At 37.0% G+C, this 23,332-nt stretch overlaps 1 protein-coding gene across 4 annotated transcripts in view; it reads right to left on the reverse strand.

Moving 5' to 3' along the window:
* The window catches only part of Cert1 (ceramide transporter 1), an 89,091-nt gene that overhangs the window by 49,100 nt on the left and 16,659 nt on the right, over window positions 1-23,332 (reverse strand). For all 4 annotated transcript variants that reach the window (XM_052160067.1, XM_052160065.1, XM_052160068.1 and 1 more), the window contains exon 3: window positions 8,492-8,608. In XM_052160067.1, coding sequence (XP_052016027.1) covers window positions 8,492-8,608 — 117 coding nt within the window. The remainder of the gene's footprint in view (window positions 1-8,491; window positions 8,609-23,332) is intronic.

Below are 23,332 nucleotides of genomic sequence, written 5' to 3' on the forward strand. Positions count from 1 at the left end.
AGCACAATGTTTTCATAGATGACAAAAAGGATTTCTGCTCTGTGTTCTCATCAAATCCTCACCCATAAATAAAGGATTGAAGGGAAAATGTGCATAAAATAAGGAATGTTTTTAAATGAAGAGTAATTGTTTAGGTTTGTAAGACTAAAAGTAGGTTTTTTTCTTTTTTCTTTGCTTGTGTAATTAAAACATTATAGAAGCCTGTAAAATATATGCAAAAAGAGATCTTGCAGGGTATAAGACTTGTCAGATTTAACCATATGGGGAAGATATGCAACTATGTAGCCATGAAAAAAGCTGAAATTAACTAGAAATAGAGGGCTATTATAAACATTTTAGGGTACTGTTTTTTGGATAACATCCTACTGACTGATCAATGGTCACATGATCCATTAGGTTTCATCTGTAAGCTGGGAGTAACGCCTATATTTAAAGATACTCTAATAACAATACACTTAAACCTGTAATTACTCCTTTTATCCCTCAATATATCAGATGGGTAGGACTATAAACAACCAGACAACTAAAGGACTAAGAACTGCAGAGTAATGTAAGTAATACACTAGTAATACTTTAGTGTATTAAGTATGTATTTCATGTGTCTGAAAAATAATAGAATTCTTTGTAATGAAAATACTATTAGCCCGGGTACATTCGTTCATCCTGGTACCCAGGCTGCCTCAGTACTACCACTCATCCACCACTATCAGACGAACACAGAACACAGTCAGGGGAGATAATGGCAATACAAATAAAGGGCTACTTAGACTACCACTAAAAGACCTGAAGGGAAAGGAATCATTCTGTATTCTTTGATCTTTTTAAAAGAAACATTTTTCTCAGCTAGTGTTTAATCCATGCATAAACTTAGCAAACTGTTTCTACCACTGTCCATACATGTAAGCAATGCCTCCCACCGTTACTTTTCCAAATCAAATACAGAAGAGCAGAACCCATCTGCTCTGGTGACTGCCAGAGGCTTTCCTCCCAAAGAAAAATTCTAATATAACATTAAGCTATTGTACAAAATGGCATATATTTGTAACATGTAATTTCATATTTAAAGTCATCTATATTAGCAATATGAGGTAGAACTTAAATATTGCTTTTTTGCCCTTGCCTGTTTATTAGCTAAAGAAACATAAGTGACTTATAGACAGACAAGAGTAGAAAAATAAGCTGAAAATGCAGTAACAGTCACATACATTGTTCCTGGTAAAAATATGTGACTAAACACTTATAAATCTAATAAGCTATACAACAGTGTCAGATTTTGACTGCAATGCACTTTGAAGAACTAGAAGTAGAGCCCTGGCAGGCAAGCAGAAGGCAGGCAGGCAGGCGGCAGGCAGGCAGCAGGCAGGCAAACAGGCAGGCGGCAGGCAGGCAGGCAGGCAGGCAAGGCAGCAGGCAGGCAGGCAAGGCAGCAGGCAGGCAAACAGGCAGGCAGACAGGCAGACAGGCAGGTAGGCAGCAGGCAGCAGGTAGGCAGGCAAGCAGGCAGGCAGCAGGCAGGCAGAGGACAAGAGCTCCAGAGAGCTCAATGTGCTTCTCATCTAAGCCCTTTACTTCCTGCTGCTTCTCCTCTCCAAGGCAAAGAATGGGATTTTTCCTGCCAGAGGACTCAAACCTGCCACGAAAGCTTCTGGGGTGAGAACAAATCAGTTTCCTCTCTTTGTATAGCCTAAACTAGCCAATTCTGGGGCAGAAAGAGAATTCATCTTGCTCTGCCAGAAAAACTTGGATTCCATCTTTGGAACCCTTTCTACATAGGGAGTCTGTCTCTTTGTGCACTTCTGCTTTTAATAAAACTTGGCGGAGTACTGGGACCTTGCTTTTTCTGATTTTTTATTCTTTAAATTGGCAGAGAAAAAGAATTTGTTCCTATATCCCTAGATGATCTCAGCATGCTGGTCTCACAAGTATAACTTTTAATCTCATTCACAAGTTTAAACAAAAATAATTATAATTGTATGATTAACTGAAACTGGACCAGGGGTGATCAGTTTATACTGATATGAAAAAACAATCAAGTTCTTTTCTTTTCCTTTCTTTCTCTCATTTTTCTTCAATTGGGCATGGCCAAAAGTTTTGGGCAGCAGAAGTTGAAGTTGAACTGAAGCAAAGTCAGCAAAGAATGTAACAAAGCAAGGGAAAGAGATGGAGAGCAGACAGAAGTCACAAGCAAGTAAGAACTATGACAGAAAGAGAGGAGGATAACATTACTCTGCATAAACTGTACCTAAAGGCAAAGCCTGGACAAGAATCAAATTTGTTACCAATCAGAGCACTCAAAAGTTAAGTGCAAACTGAAACTTTCTTTGATCAAGTATGGTACCCTCTACTCTTTGGGGCCTATGACAATTTTATCGCTTATTATAGAACTTAGATTGGCTTCTATTCTCATACGCTAAAGAACATAATTAAAATGAATATATCTTTCACATCAATGTTTGTATTTTTTCAAATTTTTAATATTCATTTGACCTAGGTAGACATCCATGTTCAAGTTGTCAAAGTTTCTTCCTGCTCGATCAGGCCTGAGTGGCTTTCTGCAGCTTCCACAGCCTCACTGACCGACTGTTAACTTTTGTTCTCATCCTCTGCTTTGTGGTACTGAAGGCTATACTCAAGGCTACACATACACCTGACATACTTTCTGGACTTCTCAAACTGATTTATAAGAGTTTCTATGATTAGAAAAAAAAATCTTGCCAAGTTAATGTCTTCAGCTGCATGTATGATAAATATGTAAGACTGCCAAATATAACCAAGCTGGACAATGTGAAAAGCTTGGCAGAAATAGCTTCATTATTGTAAATAGCTTTACTCTGTTAGAGTTAAACCTTTCCTTTTCATTTAGACAAAGGGGAAATGTTACAGGATATCTGATCACACTGAACCCCCGAGATTGTGCTATTTACTGGAAAAGCCTGTTTTTCGTTGTGGTGTGGCTCAGCTCTAACACACACTTGTCACCTCAGAGCTTTCTGCTTGAATACTGTCACAGGATTAAATGAAGTCAACCATATGTCAAGAGGCAAGAAAAGCAACCAGTAAACAGGAAGTGAACCCAGGGAGCAAGTGAAAGTCAGGAGAGCAGGTAGAGAGGAACACAGGAAGTAGAAGGGAGGGCAATGGGTTCAAGAGGTTTTTGAGATGGCATGGGAGGAGAGACTGTGGGACATCAGATGAGGAGGAAGGGCAGCTGGGTGCTTTCTCTGCCTCCTTGAGCTGGCAGGCTTTCACCCCAGGATCTGGCTCCCGAGTCTTCATTGATAAAATCGAATGATTGAGATTTATTTTTCACTTGGTCTTAGCTAAAGGGCCAAGAAGTGATGAGATTTTTTTAAAGAAATCATTTCTTCTTTTTTACTGCTCATATAAAATGTTTCCAATTTGCTTTTTTGATATTTTTTATTTGTTGAAATTTAAAATTTGCAATTGTGTTTAGTCATCACAAGAATTTTAATTGTAGAAGACACCAAGAATGGTAGGTATCACTATTTTTAAAAATAACACTAATAAATCGTTTATAAATTTCCTTCATAAATTGGTTACACAAAAAATGCACACAGAGGTCCTTAAATATATAGACATATCCATACCAGAAAAATGTTCTTTTAATCTAAATATAAACCAATCACCTAAACTTGATATAGTTTTTAGTTTAGAAAGACTAAATATCATTCTCATTTGAAAGGCAAAATGCCAAGAGATTTAAGTATAAAACTTTTATCTTAGCAACTAATCTATTCATTGTTGTCTTAAATCATAAACAGAAGTACAAAATATAAATTGACTCAAAAGAAGCAAAGCCAAAAAAAATTTTCTAAATAAAATTATTCGGGCTGGAGAGATGGCTCAGCTGGTAAGAGCACCGACTGCCCTTCCAAAGGTCATGAGTTCAAATCCCAGCATCCACATGGTGGCTCACAACCATCCGTAAAGAGATCTGACACCTTCTAATGGCGGCTGAAGACAGCTACAGTGTACTTACATATAATAAATAAATAAATATTTAAAAAAAAATAAAATTATTCGTTTCATATATACTTGGCCTTCCTTTTCTATATATTTTGAAGACAAATCTGATTTAAAAAATGACTTTCAAACTGAGAACTTTCTTTTAATAGCAGTTATTATTTAACATCATACTTAAATATGCAATATCTAATATAACAAGAAATAAATAAAGGTCATATCTTTAAGACTTTGCTCAGTGAACAAGTTATTCTGAATAAATATACTAAAGAAGGAAAACATAAGTAGACACTGAATACAGGATTAGCAATCATTTTAACACTGGGCATTAAAGGTTAAAGGGAGAGTTAGGGAGATTTCAAAAAATTGTAAATTTTATGTGCCCAATTTGATAATTTTTACAATATATCTGAACACTTAATGACCTTTTAGTCTAAAAAAACACCATAAACATGAAGAATTATTACAATATGAGAATAGCCTAATTCAAGAAGTCCATGATTTAAGTCAATAAATTATTTCATGTAAATAGATACTTGTAGGATGGCAGAAGAACTTTTTGGCTAAAAGCCCACCTCTTGGGTTGGAAAGACTGGCTCCTTTACTAACTAGTGTCTTACCTTGGACAGACTACTTAATCTTTTTGTGTTTTAATTACCTAGGGTAACAATCCTATACTCATATAAATATATAAGTAAAACGAGGTAAGTCTATTATGTAGTTATCATATCTGACACACATTCATCGTCAAAATGATCAGCTATCATTACCTCTCTTACTCAAGAACTATTTTAATGCAGAACACTTGTTTCTCATACATGTACCTATGAGAGTCAGAGATAGAGAGTAAGGAATATGCTGTATATATACATGAAATATATTAATATAAACCTTATTGTTCCTGAAAAGGAACAGAAACTTCCAGCCCTTTCAGATGTCAAATAGTAACAAAACCAGTCTGGAAATTCTAATAAAATCCATCCACCACAAGAGCCACCCCACCCCAACCCAACCCAACCCAGAGAAATAAACAAACAAAGAATAACCTGCCAGTGACATCAGAAGAGAAAGTGTTTACTCTTCCCAGTGGCCTGTCCAGCTGTCCACAGGGCAGGCAGCAGCCAGGGCAAGCAACTGAGAGGTGAGCGAGCTGACCTGAGCGGAGCCCACGTAATGCATGCTCGGCAAGTTTTTATTTCCTGAGTAGGTTACACCTGTTTGTTTTTATTTGGAGGTGGAGAAAGAGGTAACACTAGTCTATACAACATACTGCCTTTTATGGCAATCCAAGAGAAAAAAGAGGAATTCAGTTAACTTATATGCATAGGCTAGGAGAATTCAGATGATTCCCTAATTTTTAAGAATTGGTCTCAAGTGAACTGAGTTCCAGCAATCAGTGTACCAGTGGTAACTGATACAAAAGAAAATTAATATAAAATCAAATGCTAAAATAGAATGAACTAGTAGGGCAGTGGTGGCGCCAAGCTTTAATCCCAGCACTTGGGAGGTAAGGGCAGGCAGATCTGGGCCAGCCTGTTCTACAGAGTGAGTTAGTAGACTCAGACAGCTAGAGAGAGAGGCACAATAAATAAAACCAACCCCACCCCCAAAATCAAAATAAGAATGACCTAGAAGATATAGACAAAGTATTTAATTTTACTACAAATATATCAGCTCCTTGTAAAATGATAGTTTCTTTACTTTTAAGGGTGGCAGGAAGAAAATGAACCACATAAAGCTCTTAATATACTGGTACTTAATGACATCTAGAAATTGGCAGGTCTTATTGTAATCATTGTCTTGATAATTTGGTATTAATTCTAAAGATATAGTTAACCTCATGTTTACTTTCATAAAATTTCCAAGTTAAATAGTCACCAGTCCTTAATGATATTGACCCAGGAAATACATTATTCTATCTTGTTTTATTAGGGAATGAAAGAAGATAATTTGTAGATTACAAATAGTAACATTTGAAATTTCTCCTTCAATGAGTTAAAGAAATCAAAGTAACTTAGCTTTAGAATTCACAGTTAATTCACATCAATGAATATGCGGCTTAGCTCTCACACATCCGTATTTTGTTTCTGTACATTAAGCATTAACAACAAAAGTGATTTGCTTTTGAAACAGCTATATCTTTTACTTTTTCCAAAGAACTTGAGATCAGCTTAAGTCTCACCTCTGAGAGCCAAAAAAAACAAACAAACAAAAAAAAAAAACAAAAAAAAAAAATCAGTAACATGAAATATATGCTTTATGTACTTATCTTCACTCAAAAGAGAAAATAAAAATGGAAATTTGCATAGAATCTGGGTTGGACTATACTGAGGAGAGAGAACAAAATAAAACTTCTCTCAGAAAACAAGAATAGGTGACAAATATGGGTCTATTTTCATCTTTCTACATATCAACAGTCAGTCAGACCAGCACCATTCTTCCAAAGACAATATGCTATAATTTACTGAATATAGTGATGTCAAAGCCCTTACTTTTTCAACTATACTATAAACGGACATTTGTCACTTTGGGGATGGATATATGTATATGTATATGTATATGTATATGTATATGTATATGTATATGTATATGTATACACACATGTATGATACATAATTTATAATGGTGTCTATTTTATGTAAAGATAAATGAGATTCTATCTATTCCTTATTACTGCTTTAATCAGAAGCACAACCAACCGACAGTGAGAGCAGTCTGGAAGGTTAGTCACAAATGCCCAAAGTCACATGTAGCTGAGGTTGCTATGAGTCTAAGTCAGTTTGGCTTCAAAGGAATGAGATTCTAAAATATTGGCTCATCTTGTTTTTAAATAATAAAAATGACCCTAAGTTTTCATGTATATACTCTCTTATGAAGTTATAGCCAAAATAACTAAGACTTAGAAAACATTTTAAACTAACATAATGCTAAGAAGATATTTATTTTCTAAACTGAAAATAAACCAAGAAAGGAAAAGGAGAGCTAACAAATCTCTGGCATCAAGAAGATTGTTCTCATGGCATAGCAGATGAAACTGGTTTTTCTTGTTTTATGCTGCCTATGTGTAGTGTGGCTGCTAAAAATAAAAACAGGTATTTCAACTCTAAATGTGTTGATATTCATGGGAACAAGTGCAGACAAGTGTGCTGACCGGCACAAATTCTCTTAGATCACTTAAGGATGGCAAACTGACTATAGAACTGTACCTAGGCTGTGCCACACCACTGAAATAGGAATAAGGAAGACGGCTGCTATGTTTCTTTAGACTACTTACCAGTGAAAACAGAAGACAAAGTTTAGCTTTAAGTCATAAGAACATGGTCTAAAGATTAATATCAGTTTCTAGATGCTTTCTATGATTCATAGTTATAAAAAAATCAAATGAGTTCAAATGGCTATACTATGAATCTGCTCAAATGATTATAATGACTATAAAAATGAACAATGACATTTTTAAGCTTTAAGTTCTTACAATTGAATGTTATTCTTAAATTCATTTTAACAAAATAATATTAAAAATATTATTGATAAAGCAGATCCTCCACAACAACAAAAAAATCAGTGGGCAAGATGATGCACACCTTTAATCACACCACCTGGGAGTAAGAGGGAGGCAGGTCTGTGAGTTCAAGGCCAGCATGGTCTACACAGAGAGACTCTCAAAAAACAAACAAATGAACCAACAAAATCAAATCAAGGTTTATTGTATGGAACAAGTTATATTTTTATTTCAATTAAAAACAAAAATTTATTTTAATAAATACCTTTGTGCAATTGTGGTGTTACATAAAACAAAAAACAAACAAAAAACTGTTCTAAAATGTCTATTTGACTGCTTTAATCATTACCACTCCACCAAACAAAGTTCCATTTTCAGTAACATACTTCAAAATTCCTGCCTCCACCTTAGGCTCAAAGCCACCTTAGAGTAAAGGCAACTAGGTTCCTCTCTGCTTAGGATTAGGCCTGTATCTGCCAGGCTTAACTTGTAACTTTGCTCCACTTGTAGCACTAGCTACAAATGCTTCTATACTGCCTGTTCTGCTCCAAGAATGGCAATCTAACCATGTTTTTGTTTCAAAACGTTGTTTATAACAATCTTGCAATCCTTCCTTTGTTTCCAAAGTTTCTATGACTGACTATCTTGTTATAATTCCCTTGTTATGCCCACCTTGCAACTATGTCTCTGTTTCAGGTGATTATGACTAACACTCAGCTCCTGAACTCTGCCTTTTTGCCTGCCAAGCCCTCCTCTATTTAGGAACACCCTACCAGAGCTATCAAAGCATTATCTTCCTCACATCCAATGTTGACCTCTTGAACCCCACCTTAGGTAGAGGCAGCCCGGGTACATGAATAAAAAGGCTTGCTTTAAGTATGCCGTGATGATTTAGGTCAGCGGTCTTTCTCCTTCCATTGTTGGGATCAACAAATCAAGATTCCTGTGAAGGAGTTAACACCTAGAATACGACAGACTTCAGGAGCAGGGGAACAGCAGTGATCTTACCTTGTGCTGTTCGATGGCATCTACCCACTGTTGTCTGTGATCTGGATCCTGAGCACGAAGATACCAAACACTATCATTTACACTAATATCAAACCGACATTCATCAAAATCATGAGGCTGTGGAAAAAAAAGTAGAAAGTGAAAAAAACCAAGTTAGTTATATTTTTAGAAGTGTTGTTCCCTTCACCAAAAAAAATGTGAGCATAGTTCATGCTGAAAGAGTCCTCTTACCTTTTAATCTTTCTACTGAAATAATCTATTTCAAGATGTCTCTGACACTTGTCAGTTATATACAAAATCTGAGTTTCATTCACTACTCACACAAATGGTTTGACACATAATCTATAAACATCTATTTAAAAACACAGAATACTGTTCATCAAATTATTTGAATTAGCTTATGTAGTGGGGATGTCACCCAAACCATAATTTTAAAAAGGTTAAAAAAAGTTTTAGTGAAAACATTTGTTATCTTTTCCCCTTACTTTATTGCTCAAAAGTTAATTCCAGGGGCTCGGGAAACAGTATCCCCAGAGGAGGAGCTACAGGGAGTTAACAGTTGCTGGGGTGGGGGGAGACCACAGACACTTAGTGTTGCTTATGCCCCTCACCCACACTCAGGCAAGTAACCCTAATAAACTCTCTCTCTCTCTCTCTCTCTCTCTCTCTCTCTCACACACACACACACACACACACACACACACACACACACGTGCATACACATAAACGAAAGTCAGGGAAGTCGAAGTAGTTTAGTAGTTGAGGGGGAAAAGGATCATGGTGTGGAACAGGGATGAGAGAGGTAATGGAAGGCACTAGGATAAAATATATACATAAATGAGGACATGGCATAACTGTCCTCAGAGGTGTAACTTAGCAACTGTGGAAGCAGATGCAGAAACCCACAGCCAAACATTAGGCAGAGTCTGAGGAATCCTGCACACGATGGGGAGGACTGATTGTAGGAGCCAGAGGGGTCAAGGACACCACAAGAAAATTGAAGACCCAGAAATGAACCCACAACCTACAGTCACTTGATCTTTGACAAAGGAGCTAAAACCATCCAGTGGGGAAAAGATAGCCTTTTCAGCAAATAGTGCTGGTTCAACTGGAGGTCAGCATGCAAAAGAAAACAAATCGATCTATTCTTATGTCCTTTTATAAAGCCCAAGTCCAAGTGGATCAAGGACCTCCACATAAAACCAGACACACTGAAACTAATAGAAAAGAAAGTGGGGAAGAGCATTGAGCACATGGGCACTGGGAAAATTTTCCTGAATAGAATACCAATAGCTTATGCTCTAAGATCAAGAACTGACAAATGGGCGGGACAATGGTGGCGCACGCCTGTAATCCTGGCACTCTGGGAGGCAGAGGCGGGCGGATTTCTTAGTCTGGGGCCAGCCTGGTCTACAGCCAGGGCTATACAGAGAAACCCTATCTCAAAAAAAAAAAAAAAAAAAAAAAGATTTGACAAATGGGACATCATAAAATTACAAAGTTTCTCTAAGGCAAAAGACACTGTCAATAGGACAAAACGGCAACCAACAAATTGGGAAAAGATCTTTACCAATCCTACATCTGACAGAGGGCTAATATCCAATATATACAAAGAACTCAAGAAATTAGACTCCAGAGAACCAAATAACCCTATTAAAAAATGGGGTACAGAGTTAAAGAATTTTCACCTGAGGAATATCGAATGGCGGAGAAGCACCTCAAGAAATGTTTAACAGTTGTGTAGCAAGATCTTCATGTGGGACTCCTAACAGTAGGAGCAGGAGCTATCTCTGCTCTGTTGCTTTTGGGACCTTTTACCCCTACTAGGCTGCTTTGTCTAGCCTCAATAGGAGAAAAAGATGCAACTAGTCTAACTCTAACCTGATAGACCAAGGCTGGTTGATATCTGTGGGAGGCCTTCCTGAGCTTTTTGGACAAGAAAGGGAGGAGGGGTGGATTAGAGGGTGAGAAAGAAGAAACTGTGATCAGGATGTAAAGTAAATAAATGAAGTAATTTTACAAATAAAACCAACCATACAAAACTAGAACACATAAAATGAGAGGTAGTGAGATGGCTCAATGGGTAGAGCTGCTTGCACAAGACTGGCTCCCTGAGTTTGGAATCCATGTGAAGAGACTCCGATACAGATATTCCCTGATCTTCATGTGAATGCATGGCATACCATACATATCCAAAATGCATAAAGCTTTCATGTGCTGTTCCCTGCCCACTAAGTGAATTCAGACATGACAAGATTACACCAGATTTACTACTTTTTCTAGCAGATGGCAGGGGAGTCAGTTTCTCCTCTGATAATCTTCCCTTACAGGGACTTCTCTCAAAACTTCACATATTGTACTTCCAGGGTTTATTGCTTATTTTTCCCCTTTATTGATTTATGTAGTAAAACAATATAATTCCACAATATTCTTTAATCTATGAAACAATTTTTCTTTAAAATAGTACACCATGGTTGGGAGTGGCAAAAAGACAAACAAGTTAACTATCTCCTGGATCACTGTGCCTTGGACACTACAGGAATATGACACAAAGCAAAGAGCAATTGAAAAAAACAAAAGGGGAAAGGGATAGCAACACGAACCTGTCCTAGTAAATATGCATTCAGAAAGAGTAAGAGATGCTAACCTAAGGAGGAAGGAGCAAACAGTGTTACAATGAAGAACCAAGAGAGGAAGTGAGTGGTCTGACCACTCCACCACTGGAACTGGACCACATTTCTCAACTTGGATTCCACCGTCACTTACATTTATTTGTACCACCTTTCCTGAAAATGTTTTACAATTTGTATTGGATTTAACATCCTCAATAAGTTTAAGAAAAATAAAATAACCACACACAGTTCAGAAGTCACTACCTTCTCTAGCACAATTCCCCATGAACAAAGGGAGCCTAAGGCATGGGGAGCACATATGAGACACCAATTTTTGACACATATATGCTTGCAAACACAGGGTCTTTAAATCCCAACAAAATTTACAAAGTGAGAGAAACTGGGTCCATGGAATAAAAGAAGAGATAGGTTTCAGAAGAGATGATGCTTAAAATGCTGATAAAGCTTCAATCAAGCTTCACAGTATACACGTCCCTCCCTGTTCACATCACAAAAAACAGACTGCTTTCATTTAAACTTTTTTTGAGGCTGGGTCTCAAACATGCTGTTTGCCTCAGCCTCTTGAGTGCTGGGATTAAGGGATGTTCCTCAGGCCCAGACCTCTACTGAGAATACTGAGAATATTGTGTCTTTGTTCAGTATGTGTTAATTTTATTTTACGGTATCAAAACTGTATCAAAATATCTATCTTGATTATTAATTGTTCTGATGCTCCCTTAAAGGTCTCTAAGTCTGAATTCAGGTGGTCCCTCTCAGGTCCTATCCTAGTCTTGGCACTAACAAGTATTACTAGAAAAGGCGTGAAGGATAACAGCCAGAAGGAGGGAAAAGAAGATTAATTTTTAATTTTTTTTCAAATTTCTTTCTTCTGAGTGTATGTTGGTATATATGTACCATGAAGCATGTGGTCAGGGAGCAATTTGCAGAAATCACTTCTCTGCTCTACCATGTACGTCCTAGGAATCAAATTCAGGTGATCAGGTTTGATGGCAAACATCTTTATATACTGAGCCAAGAGAAAAGATTTTTAAAGATAAGGCAACTTGTACTAAGAAGTTAAGCTGATATAGTACAAGAAAAACATAGTTGTAGTAGCAGTAAGTAAAACAGGCTAAAACTCAAGGGCACAGTAAACAGATTTGAAAAAAAATTTATGAATAATCTATTTATATGTTAATATCTTCATCAGTATTCTATTGCTGTGTAGAGACACTAAGACCACAGCATCTCTTTCTTTGTTTGTCTTTTGAGAGTTGAGGGTTTCTCTGTGTAGCCTTGGCTGTCCTGAAACTCACTCTGTAGACAGGCTGGTCTTGAACTCACAGAGATCTGCATGCCTCTACCTGTGTTTACTTAAGTAATGCATGACATTACTTAGGAGTAGAAAAAGGAGGTAAAACTAAACACTTCAATGGCACTTCTAAAGATAAGAAATTTCCAAAAGGGAAAATATAAGACTTACAAATTATCAAGAATAAGATGCATAAACATGAAATATTACAGAAAAAATCATGGAATGCAGTAACTTTAAGCTCTCAAAGCTGAAAATTAAAAATCAAGGAAAAGACAAAATGACCAAGGTGACTGATACAAAATGTGGGAAAAAAAAGATATTAAGGCTATCAGAAATCCCTGAGAGGAAAACTTGAATGGAGCTGAGCATGGGCAGCTGACACAGCCATTAAAGTTGCTCCTAGCAGTCTGCAACCCTATGCCCATTCCAAGCATGGCAACAAACTACCTTCTGCTCCTACACAGGTGCACCTGCACAGGCATGCGCACACATTATGTAAATATACAAAAAATACATTAACTTATCTACAAGGGAACTAAGGAAGGAGCATGGCCTTTAATGTTATAACACAGCAGAGGTATCTTGCTAAACCCAGAGCTCAATCCAGACATCTCCTCTCTCTGCCTTTGGAGTGCTGGGATTGCAGGTAGCCAACAAGCTCGCTTGACTTTTATGTGGATTCTGCAGATCCAAATGCCAGTTCCATACTTGGTGGAACTTTATCCTCTAAGATATTATACCAGTCCTTAAATCAGATATTTTTAAACAGCACAGTGCAACACTGTTTTGAAGGCAGCAGAAAGGTAAAGATAGAAAAGGTTTGCCAGGATCAGTGCTAAGTAATCCCAGCCACTCGGGAGGTACAGGCAGAAGCATCAGAAGTTCAGGCCTTCCTGTGATACAGGATACACAGTGAGTTCAAAACCAGCATGGTACTTTATTAAGATCCTTTCACAAAATAAATAGAGCTGGACTCTAGCTCAGTGGTAGAACACTTGTCTAGAGTAGGTAAAGCCCTAGTACTCAAAAGAAAAATAGGATGAGGAGGAAGTCTGGAAGGAAGGGGAGGGGTGAGAAGATGATAGAAGGATCCCTTTCTTGCCTCTCAGAAGGTCTACTAGACGCATGCTCAAGAAATGTTTCCCCAACTAATTAAGTAAAGTAAGAGAGATAAAGGGTGTTTAGGATCATACGTGCAATGAAATTCCATAGGAGGGTGCTGCCAGGCACCCATCCAGGAGAAGCAGGGCTCTATCTGCAGTTCTGTGCTCCTGCGGTTACGTTCATATACATGTAGCACTCATCCCTGTTAGCTCAAGTATTGAGGAGCACCACCTCCTTGCATTCAGATACTAGACTTTTACAACTGCAAGTATCAGGGCGCTCTCTTGTCTGAGCTGAAGAGAGTGCAACAAAGGAAAGAAGCTACGGGACTTCGTACAGACATCAACAGACAGACAGCAGCAGCAGAAGTCATGCAGAAAGCCTGACAGTATAGACTAGAACATACGACAAGTGGCTTGCAAGGGATTTTTCTAGTGAGGAAAAAGTCACATGGAAATATTAACCACTGAATTATCTGATGAAATTGTTTAGTCTTTCATTTATTATGAGCATTTTTTAAAGTCTTATTTCTGTCTTATTACTCTCAAAAAGACTGCTTTTGCTCTAGCTGGCAATGCCAACTGATCCCAGTTGGTACCTATGCTGCTTGTTTAACAGACCACTTGGACCTCAGTTTGACTTCCTTGTATCTGGCCTGCACAGATACTTGCCCTGAAACCAAGTGAGGAATAGAAGGTTTAGACTCAACATTTGAGATTCCCCTTCTCTGGCTTATTTTTGGGGTTCCCATCTCATCTGTCAGCAGCCTCTGTTGTATAAGGTAAGTCACACGTCCAGTTGATCAGGAAGATTGACAGCTGGTTTTTGTTTTGTTTTTGCCAGAGATCTGACTTAAGTTCTGCTTAAGAACTTTCAAATACTTGGCAAATACTCACGAAAGACTTGTAATTATCTAAGTCTAGCATCTTCCTCTTTTCCACAAACACCAAGAATTAAATTGTTATGCCCAACACAAAGGCAATTACAGAAATCCAATTAGATTCAAATAACATGAATCAATCAGCGCCCTAAATTACAGACAACAGAAACTGACCTTCTTGTTCACGTGAGGAATTTATGGAGAACCTATCTGGCAGCTTGCATTGCATAAACACAGAAAAGAATTAGAACAAACTAGGTAAAATGAAAAAAGTCCTTGTTAAGACTGCACTACCTATGGCCTATGTATGGAAGGGCTGCTTTATGGCTGGGCTTTGCAAACCAGCCATAGCTGGCACTGCTGACACTAAAAACGAGAGGCTGGCATGCTAGCACAATCTGAAGAAGTCCTGTGTCTGCTGCTTCTGTGTGTGGTCTTGCACCTCTGTGTGGGAACAGAGGTGGATGTCAGGATCTTTTTTTTAAAGGCAGAGTTCCTAACTGAACCTGGAATTTATCAGTTTGGTTAGGTTAGCTGGCCAATGAGCTCCAAGGAATTTTCCTGCCACCACGCCATACTCACTCAAGACCGGGGTGAATACTCAACATGGTTTTTATACTAGGATCCAAACTCAGGTCTTGACACATGTATAGCAGACATTTTACTGACAGCTTTATCTCCCAGCCTTCCTTCTCTACTTCTATTTATAGTAATGTTCCAGAATCAAAAGTCTAAAGAAGAGACAAGGAGGAATCAAAGTGTGTGTGGGACACACACAACATAATAAGCAGTCTAAATGGCTAATTCTTATGCCTATATGCTACTTGGGGAGGTAACCATAGAGAGATGGTGGGTAGAAAGAGAAAATTAAGTATCTGGCCTTTATAGATTATATGTGGGAGCTATTCTACTCATGCAGAATGTCTTAAGGACAGCTTATTCTTGCAGCAAAAAAAAAAAAAAAGGTGCTAGCTTTTAATACTATTTACCTTACACACTGATCAAGTATAACAGAAATGAAAATACACTTGATAAAAGAAAATATACTTGAGAGTAGAGTAGAATCTATAGTTTAAGCAGGTAGGAGACAATAAAGCAACATGAAGCTTTTAAAAATAAATGATTCCAAGTACTTATCTTATCCATTATGAAGATGCCTAAGTTTAGCTGGATTGTGGCTAAGCCATGCCCTCTCACAGACTATATGAATTATTGTCACTGTGCAGGGTAACACCAATGAAGGCAGAGGTGGTAAGAAGGTCAATGGGCTATGCTCAGGCCTAGTGCAGGTATCATCATCTTGGGAAAGTCCCCACAGTCCAGGGAATAAAAGCAATGTTCTTCAATTTCAGAAACTAGTTGGTATCAGTGACCCATATACAGAGAGATTAAGTCTAACCAACCATGCATCTAAGGAATTTTAGCATGTATCAATGAACATACCCTATTGCTAATTAAAAGATTTATAGTGAGAAACATATTTCAATCCTATGGTAAATATGTCCCTTGTAATAATTCTATATAGAAAAAATGATCTTATGAATTAAAATAAGGAGTTAGATTAAAATTAGGTAGTTTTAATGTCTAGTAGCACCAAACAGAATGCAATCGTTTTTCTAACTTTCCTTTTACACGCTTGAATCTTGTTTGGCCTTCCAACTTTGGCTTTCCAATGTATTAAAACCCCCTATGTATACGGAAAAGACCAGCTTTACCAGTTCTCCCCAACTGGCTCCAAAGGCACTTTCACAAACAGGGCGACTCAACCTGTGGTCATGAATGCAGCCTAACACAAAACTGTAAACTTGCTTAAAACACCAAGATTTTCAGTGTGTGATTGGGGGAAGGGGTGATACAATTTTATGGTTTTGATGATACACTCTGCAGACAGTAATGTATCACAGTTTCAAATGGTTGAGTATTACCTGAAAGGGTCACTTTTTCTTGAACTTGCCAAAGATCCGTTTTGTTTTGGTATATTTATGCTTCTCTTTGGAACTTACTGCCAGATGGGTTTCTTCTTGACTTTTTAGTTTTCCTTTTAAGGCATGGGCTCACACTTGAGCCCAGGATGGCCTTAAACTACTGGCAATCCTGCCTTAGCCTCCCAATTGTTGGAATTGTTAGCATTGAACTACACATGTGGCAAGCTAGTGTTCTTTTAACAATTATCAATCTTTACCTGAGGCTTTCTTCGAACAGATGATTAATATCCATGCACTGAACTTTACCCTTTCATGTTAAGTTCTAGCCTATTAAAACCCAGTATGATAATCTTAGATAATATAAATTTTAAATTCTTTTATTGAGGAGTATAATAATAATAATAATAATAATAATGATGATGATGATAATGCTCATTTTATTGAATTACTAAAATGATTAAATATGATAAAACATTTTGCATACAAATGGAGAGGCATTTAAAATGATGTATGGTACAGTAAAACATCCAATTGTTTATATATAAAATATAAAACATCTATATGTACACACTTATAACTAGTAATTTTTTCAAAGGCAAAGTTAAATGAGGATTAAAAAACAATGATTTAACCTTCAAACAGTAGTCTTATTACCTAAAATGTCTACTTAACTCCATATATGGAGATTAAGTATATATCTTAAAAACACCAATGTATATAAAAATATGAAATATATTTTAGATAATTTGGCATGAAACATTTTATAGTTATGTATTACAAAAATACAAAAATTGTGTTTTCCTTAATGATATAATTTTATCTTTTTTTAAAAAAGATTTTATTTATTATTATATGTAAGTACACTTGTAGCTCTCTTTAGCCACACCAGAAGAGGGTGTCAGATCTCATTACCAATGGTTGTGGAGCTACCATGTGGGTGCTGGGATTTGAACTCAGGACCTCTGGAAGAGCAGTCAGTGCTCTTAACCACTGAGCCATCTCTCCAGCCCAAGATAATTCTATTTTAACTCTACTCAAACTCAACAGAAACCTTGATTTTCTTTTCTTCATGGTATATTCACCACCTAAATTCACCCACATATTTAGTATACCTAGCAGAATGAGTGTTAAAAGGAAAATCATGTTGCTCTTTTGCTGAGCCGTATAGCTCTCTGACACAGTTCACAAGCCTTTTTATTTGTTCTTTCCTCTTTCTGCAACACTGCACTCCAAATATAGACACTTATCTACCTGTCATCTCCTAGAGGTCTCCACTCAAGTGAGCCCCTATGCCACAGACTATGTCATAACTACCTCTAACCACACCTCTTACAAGACACTCCACACATGAAAATAAGAATTTAGAGCCTAGGTCACCAAGTGATCAAGATGGCAGTCTTCTAATTACATTAACCCTATTTAAGGGCTGGAATACTAAAATTCATCTGCTGGTTAGACCATTGCCTCTCCTTAACACTGGGGGATAAGGAAAGTATTCTGATTTTCTGTTTTGTATGACAGATGCTTTGCCCAATGTCATTATGGAGATTATTACAACCAAAAGACAGCAGAGAAAAGTATTTTGTAAAAAAAAAAAAAAAAATCATCTTATTTTAGTTCTAAGTCTCCTAAATAACTCAAACTTTTCCTGCAACTACTGATTCATTCAAAAATATTTTATATGGGGCTAAAGAGATAGGTCAGTGGTGAAAAACACCAAGTATCTATATGGTGGGCACACAACTCTTTAGTAATTTTAGTCCTAGGGTACCTTCTGGTCTTTTGAGGACAGATAATCTTTTTTTTTTTTTTAATTTTAAAATAAACAGATAAACGTTCTTTTCCTACTATAAAGAGACTAGATATAAACTCTGGAATATTCATTTTTCTCTCTAATAATACTGAAGGGATATATTTATTTAGGTTTTTTGAAGTAGGATTTCTCTGTGTGGCTCTGGCTGTCCTAGAATTTCACTCTATAGACTAGACTGGCCTCAAACTCACAGAGATCCACCTGCTTTTGCCTCCCAAGTGCTGGGATTAAAAAGGTGTGCCATCACTACCTGGCTAATGGCAATATTTTTAGAGACAATTCTTCTAAAATTAATATTATTTGTTAACTATCTTTTTAAAAAAACTTCCAAATGCTTTGGTGTGTAACTCTTCTTTGGGTTCTGCTTATTGGTTCTTGTCATATTTAAGTTAATCTTTCTCTGGTAAATTAAGAGTATGGCTGGAGCTCAAAGCAGGGTATAACATAACAGTCTTTTAAAGACAAAATAAATACATTACTCCCACCCCCCAACAGAGCCTCGTTATATAGCTCTAGCTGGCCTGAAATCCAGAGATCAGCCTGCCTCTGACTTACCAGTAATGGAATTAAAAGTGCCTGCTATCATGGCTGGTTGTTTTGTACTTTCTAAGTGATATTTCCTAAAACTATACCTATACAACCCGATGCTATCAAAACTTTCCCCTATAATGCTATTCAAAATCGCTTCAGTTACTGAACCTCCCTCTCTCTCTCTCTCCCTCCCTCCCTCTTTCTCTCTCTCTCTCTCTCTCTCTCTGAGAGAGAGAAAGAAGGAGAAAGAGAGAGAAAGAGGGAGGGAGGGAGGGACGGAGGGAGGGAAGGAGAGGGAGAGAGGGAGGGAGGGAGGAAGGAAGAGAGGGGGGAGAGAGAGATGCTTACACCAGGTCCTGATCATAATCATGTATACCACAATTAAGTTTACAGACACTGGCTTAAGAAGAGTATGCTGAGTTCTTTGTCCTACCCACCCCAAGTACAATATATTTCCTTCATGGGGTATAATGAAGGAATGTTAATAAACAAGTTTATATACAGGAAAATTACATAAAAAGTCAAATAGTGCTTTATTAGAAGAAAAAATGGTTCTTTTACAATCCTATAGGGTTGAGGCTGGAAAGGTGGCTCAGCAGTTAAGAGCACTGGCTGTTCTTAACAATTTTAATAATATTTTTAAAAAGAGCCTGATTTATATTTTTCCAAAGAGAGGGGGGGGAGGGAGGGAGGGAGGGAGGGAGGGAGGGAGATGCTTACTCCAGGTCCAAAACTGTACTGTGCTGGACAATAGAAGTTAGTCATTTTAGGGCAAAGAAAAATAAGACAGAACAACTAACTGCAATATCCATTCTAGACTAGATTTTTACACTGAAGGGGAAATGTCCCTTATAGAACATCACTGAAGCTATAAATAAAATCAGATTTTTTTGTATGTGTTGTGCCAGGCAGGCCTCAAATTCTCTGCAACTTATATGTGCTAGGCAAGTATTCTATCATTAAGCTACATTTTCAGTCCTATTGAATTAGAACTGGAATATAATGAATTAGAAAAAAAATTATACATTTTCACTGCAATAGTTATAATACAAATAAAATAATCTAAGAGATTATTTCAATCTTAGAAACTATATACTGCACTAAAGGAGGTAGGAAACAGGCAGCAAATTCCCAAATGAGTCAGAAAAATATGGTATGAATAGTGTTTGTGTGTGCAGGAGAGAATGACAGGTAACACTTGCTGTGATGCTAACCTAGTGGTTAACTAAGGCTATCCTTACACAATTATTTCTCTATGTGAAATAATTTCACACTAGAAAACTAGCAAACAAAAAAGATGTACGGTGGTATAGTCACAGTAGCTGCTTCTCATTCCAGAACCTAGAAGGCGAAGGCAGGAGGAATCAGAGCTGGGCTACACTCACTGAGAGTCAGCTGGGTACACTCACTGAGAGTCAGCTGGGCTATACTCACTGAGAGTCAGCTCCTTGCTTTCTTCCTTTACAAAAGATTTCCTGAAAATCAGATGCTTAATCTTGCCTCACATTACACTGATAAAGAGACAAAGCTCATCAAGTATTTAATACCAAACTATAATTAAAATCAAAGCCCAACAATTAAAAATAAAGAGGGCTGAAGCAGCAGTCAAGACTGCGCAGCTTACAAGATACATCTACACATCCCAACACAGGACACATGCACATTTAAATGCACATACAACTCAAGCTACCCTTCTACCTCTGAATTTGATTTCCCTGATGTCACTATTATCTTCTCCTGATTATTTAAGACAAACTATAACACAACTGAAATTTATTATTTTATTAACCTTTCCAAACTCTGCAGGTTTTCATAGTTCTCTAAGTTGCTTAGTAGATTTGAATTACTTCATTCATACCTCTCACAGCCCATAAGAGTTCAACAACCAACTTTAGTCCTTGTGAGTTCTACCTTAATAGCTTTCTCAGGTTATGTGGTTTCAAAGTTATCCAGTTACAAGAATCTAACTGAGCCTCCTCTTAAGTCTTCAATAACTCATGTCGCTGAGCACAGAAGTCAGAGTCCATACAATGACTTCCAAGGTTCTACAGATTCTGGTTCCACCAGTCTCTTCTCTTTCTAATAACCTGCCCTGGTCGACTCCATGCCAGCTATATTGTCTTCTTCAACAGGCCAAATTCTTAAATGTTCTGAGCTTGTATTAATCAAATAAACACAAAATAAACACAAGATGTCAAGTATAAAAAAACCATGGATAAGGAAAATAAACAATGTTGAGAAGTCTATAATAAAAGAAGGTAATTATATTCTCTCATGTAAAAAGGGTGATTTAGAAGGGAGATGGAAGTAGTCATTAGAGATGAGAAATGGGAAAGGAATGCTGGAAAGGTTATGGCACCAAAACACAGAGAGGGAATGAAGGGCACACAATGTACTTTTCCATCAAAAAAAAAAAACAAAACAAAACAAAACAAAAACAAAAACAAAAAAACAAAAACCCAGCAATCTATTATCAAAGTATATTTCCTATTATGAAAAGAATTATAGCAAGAAAATTAATATTAATCCACATCTTTGATATGCTTTACTCTGCCTAATTCTGGCCTATTTTGACCAAAAATAACTATTTAGCATCTACCACCTTCCTAAATCATATTTAATAAGACCTGTTACTTCTGAAAATCAAATTGATAGGGTTTGTTATTATTATTCAACTTGAAGCAGACTAGTAGGCATTGTGGTTGTTAAGGTCAGATATGATACCTTTCATATTATAAGCCTTAAAGATTACATTAAAAATAGGACATAAGAGTTCTTAAGATATATCCTTACAATAATAAGTCTACTGGAATAATATAGAACTTACTGGAACTTATTTAATAATAACTACTTGATCACAGACATTTCAATGACCTTAATAGAGCCTCTAAAACACATTTTTTCCAAACTAGTTTTCTAAATATAAAAAACAACCTAACTTGAAGTTATCTTTCAAAAATAATTTACCATTTTTTTCTTCAGTTTTTTAGTATTTGTTAGAAGACGACATCAGATCCCCGAGGATTGGGGGCACAGACCATGTGAAACACCATGGTGGGTGACAGGAATTGAACTCGGGTCCTCTAGAAGAGCATCCAGTGCTGTGCTGTCTCTCAGCACCCTATTTCTTTCTTTTTAAGTTAGTTTAAGAAGTAGCAGGTTTCTTTATGACAGTTTCATGTTGACTTTTGGTTCACCTTCCCCATGACTGTCATCTGCTACTGATTAAATCCTATTGCTCCCAGTATTACCCTTCTACTCAGATAATACATGAGTTAATTGAACCTTCCTCCCCTAATTTCACTTTTCAGGATTCCCTAAAGTTTTCTGTTGTCTATATACACTTACTCCTATGAAATATATAAAAATCAGAAACTAAGTTCTGCATGTGAGAGATGCCATGTAATGTCTACCCTTCCAAGTCTGATCTCAGGTATTTTCTAGATCCATTCTTGTTCCTGCAAATGTCACATTTCATTTTGACAGTTGAATAGTTTCATTCTGCATATGCACCGCATTTTCACGACCTATTTCTTTGTTGATAGATACATAGGTTCATTTCACTTCTTTGGTATTATGAATAGAACAGCACTAAACACAGATGAGCAAGTGTCATCTCATAAGTATAGGATATGGAATCCTTTGAATGTATAGTCAACCAAAGGTGGTACAGCTGGGTCATACCCATTGTGGTAATTTGATTTTTGGCTTTTTGAGAAATTTCAACATTGATTTCCAAAGTGGCCACATCAGTTTTCATTCCTAGCAACAATGAATAATGGATCTCTTTCCCCTACACCCTCACCTGCATGTGTTCTCATTTGTGTTCTTGTAATAGCCATTCTGGGATGTAACAAAAATCTCAAAGTAGTTTTGTTTAAGATTTCCCTGATAGGTAAGGTTATTGGACATTTAAATAATATTTATTGGCCATTTGTTTGTCTTGAAAACCCTGATTTTAGGTCTTTAAGTCTCTCTCTCTCTCTCTCTCTCTCTCTCTCTCCCCCCTCTCCCCCCTCTCTCTCATTTTAAGATTGGAGTACCTTCCTCCTCTCTTAAAGTTCTCTGTTGTACATTACTCTAGATAAGAACACTTAGCTTAGCTATACAGCTGGCAAAGATTTCCCATTGGGCAGGCCGTCTCCTCACTTGGTTAAATGTTTAATTTGCTGTCAGAAGCCTTTTAACTTCCTGAGGTGGCATTTTTGATCACTGATTTTATTTCCTGACTGCAGTCCTATTCAGAAAAATCTTATCTATGCTTTTATCTTCAAGTAGTTTGTTTACTTTTTCACCCACAAACCTTGAGTGTCAGGTCTTGTGTTAAGGTCTTTGGCCATATGGAGTTAATATTTGTGTAGGGTGAGACATAAAGATCTAGTTTCATTCTTGAATCCAAAAGTTAGTTTTCACAGCACCATTTATTTGAGAACTGTTTTTTCTCCAGTGAGTATTTTTGGCATCTTTGTTAAACACCAGGTGGTTGTATTTGTGTGAGTTTGTCTGGATCTTTTTTATTCTGTTTCATTTGTGTGTGTGTGTGTGTGTGTGTGTGTGTGTGTATGTATGCATGCTACTATGGCTCTGTAATGTAACATGAATCAGATATAATAATACAGCCAACCATCCATCCCTACTCAGGATTGCCTTTGTTTTCTGAG

The sequence above is a fragment of the Apodemus sylvaticus genome, chromosome 16, assembly GCF_947179515.1.
Source record: "Apodemus sylvaticus chromosome 16, mApoSyl1.1, whole genome shotgun sequence".
Classification (NCBI taxonomy): Eukaryota; Metazoa; Chordata; class Mammalia; order Rodentia; family Muridae; genus Apodemus; species Apodemus sylvaticus.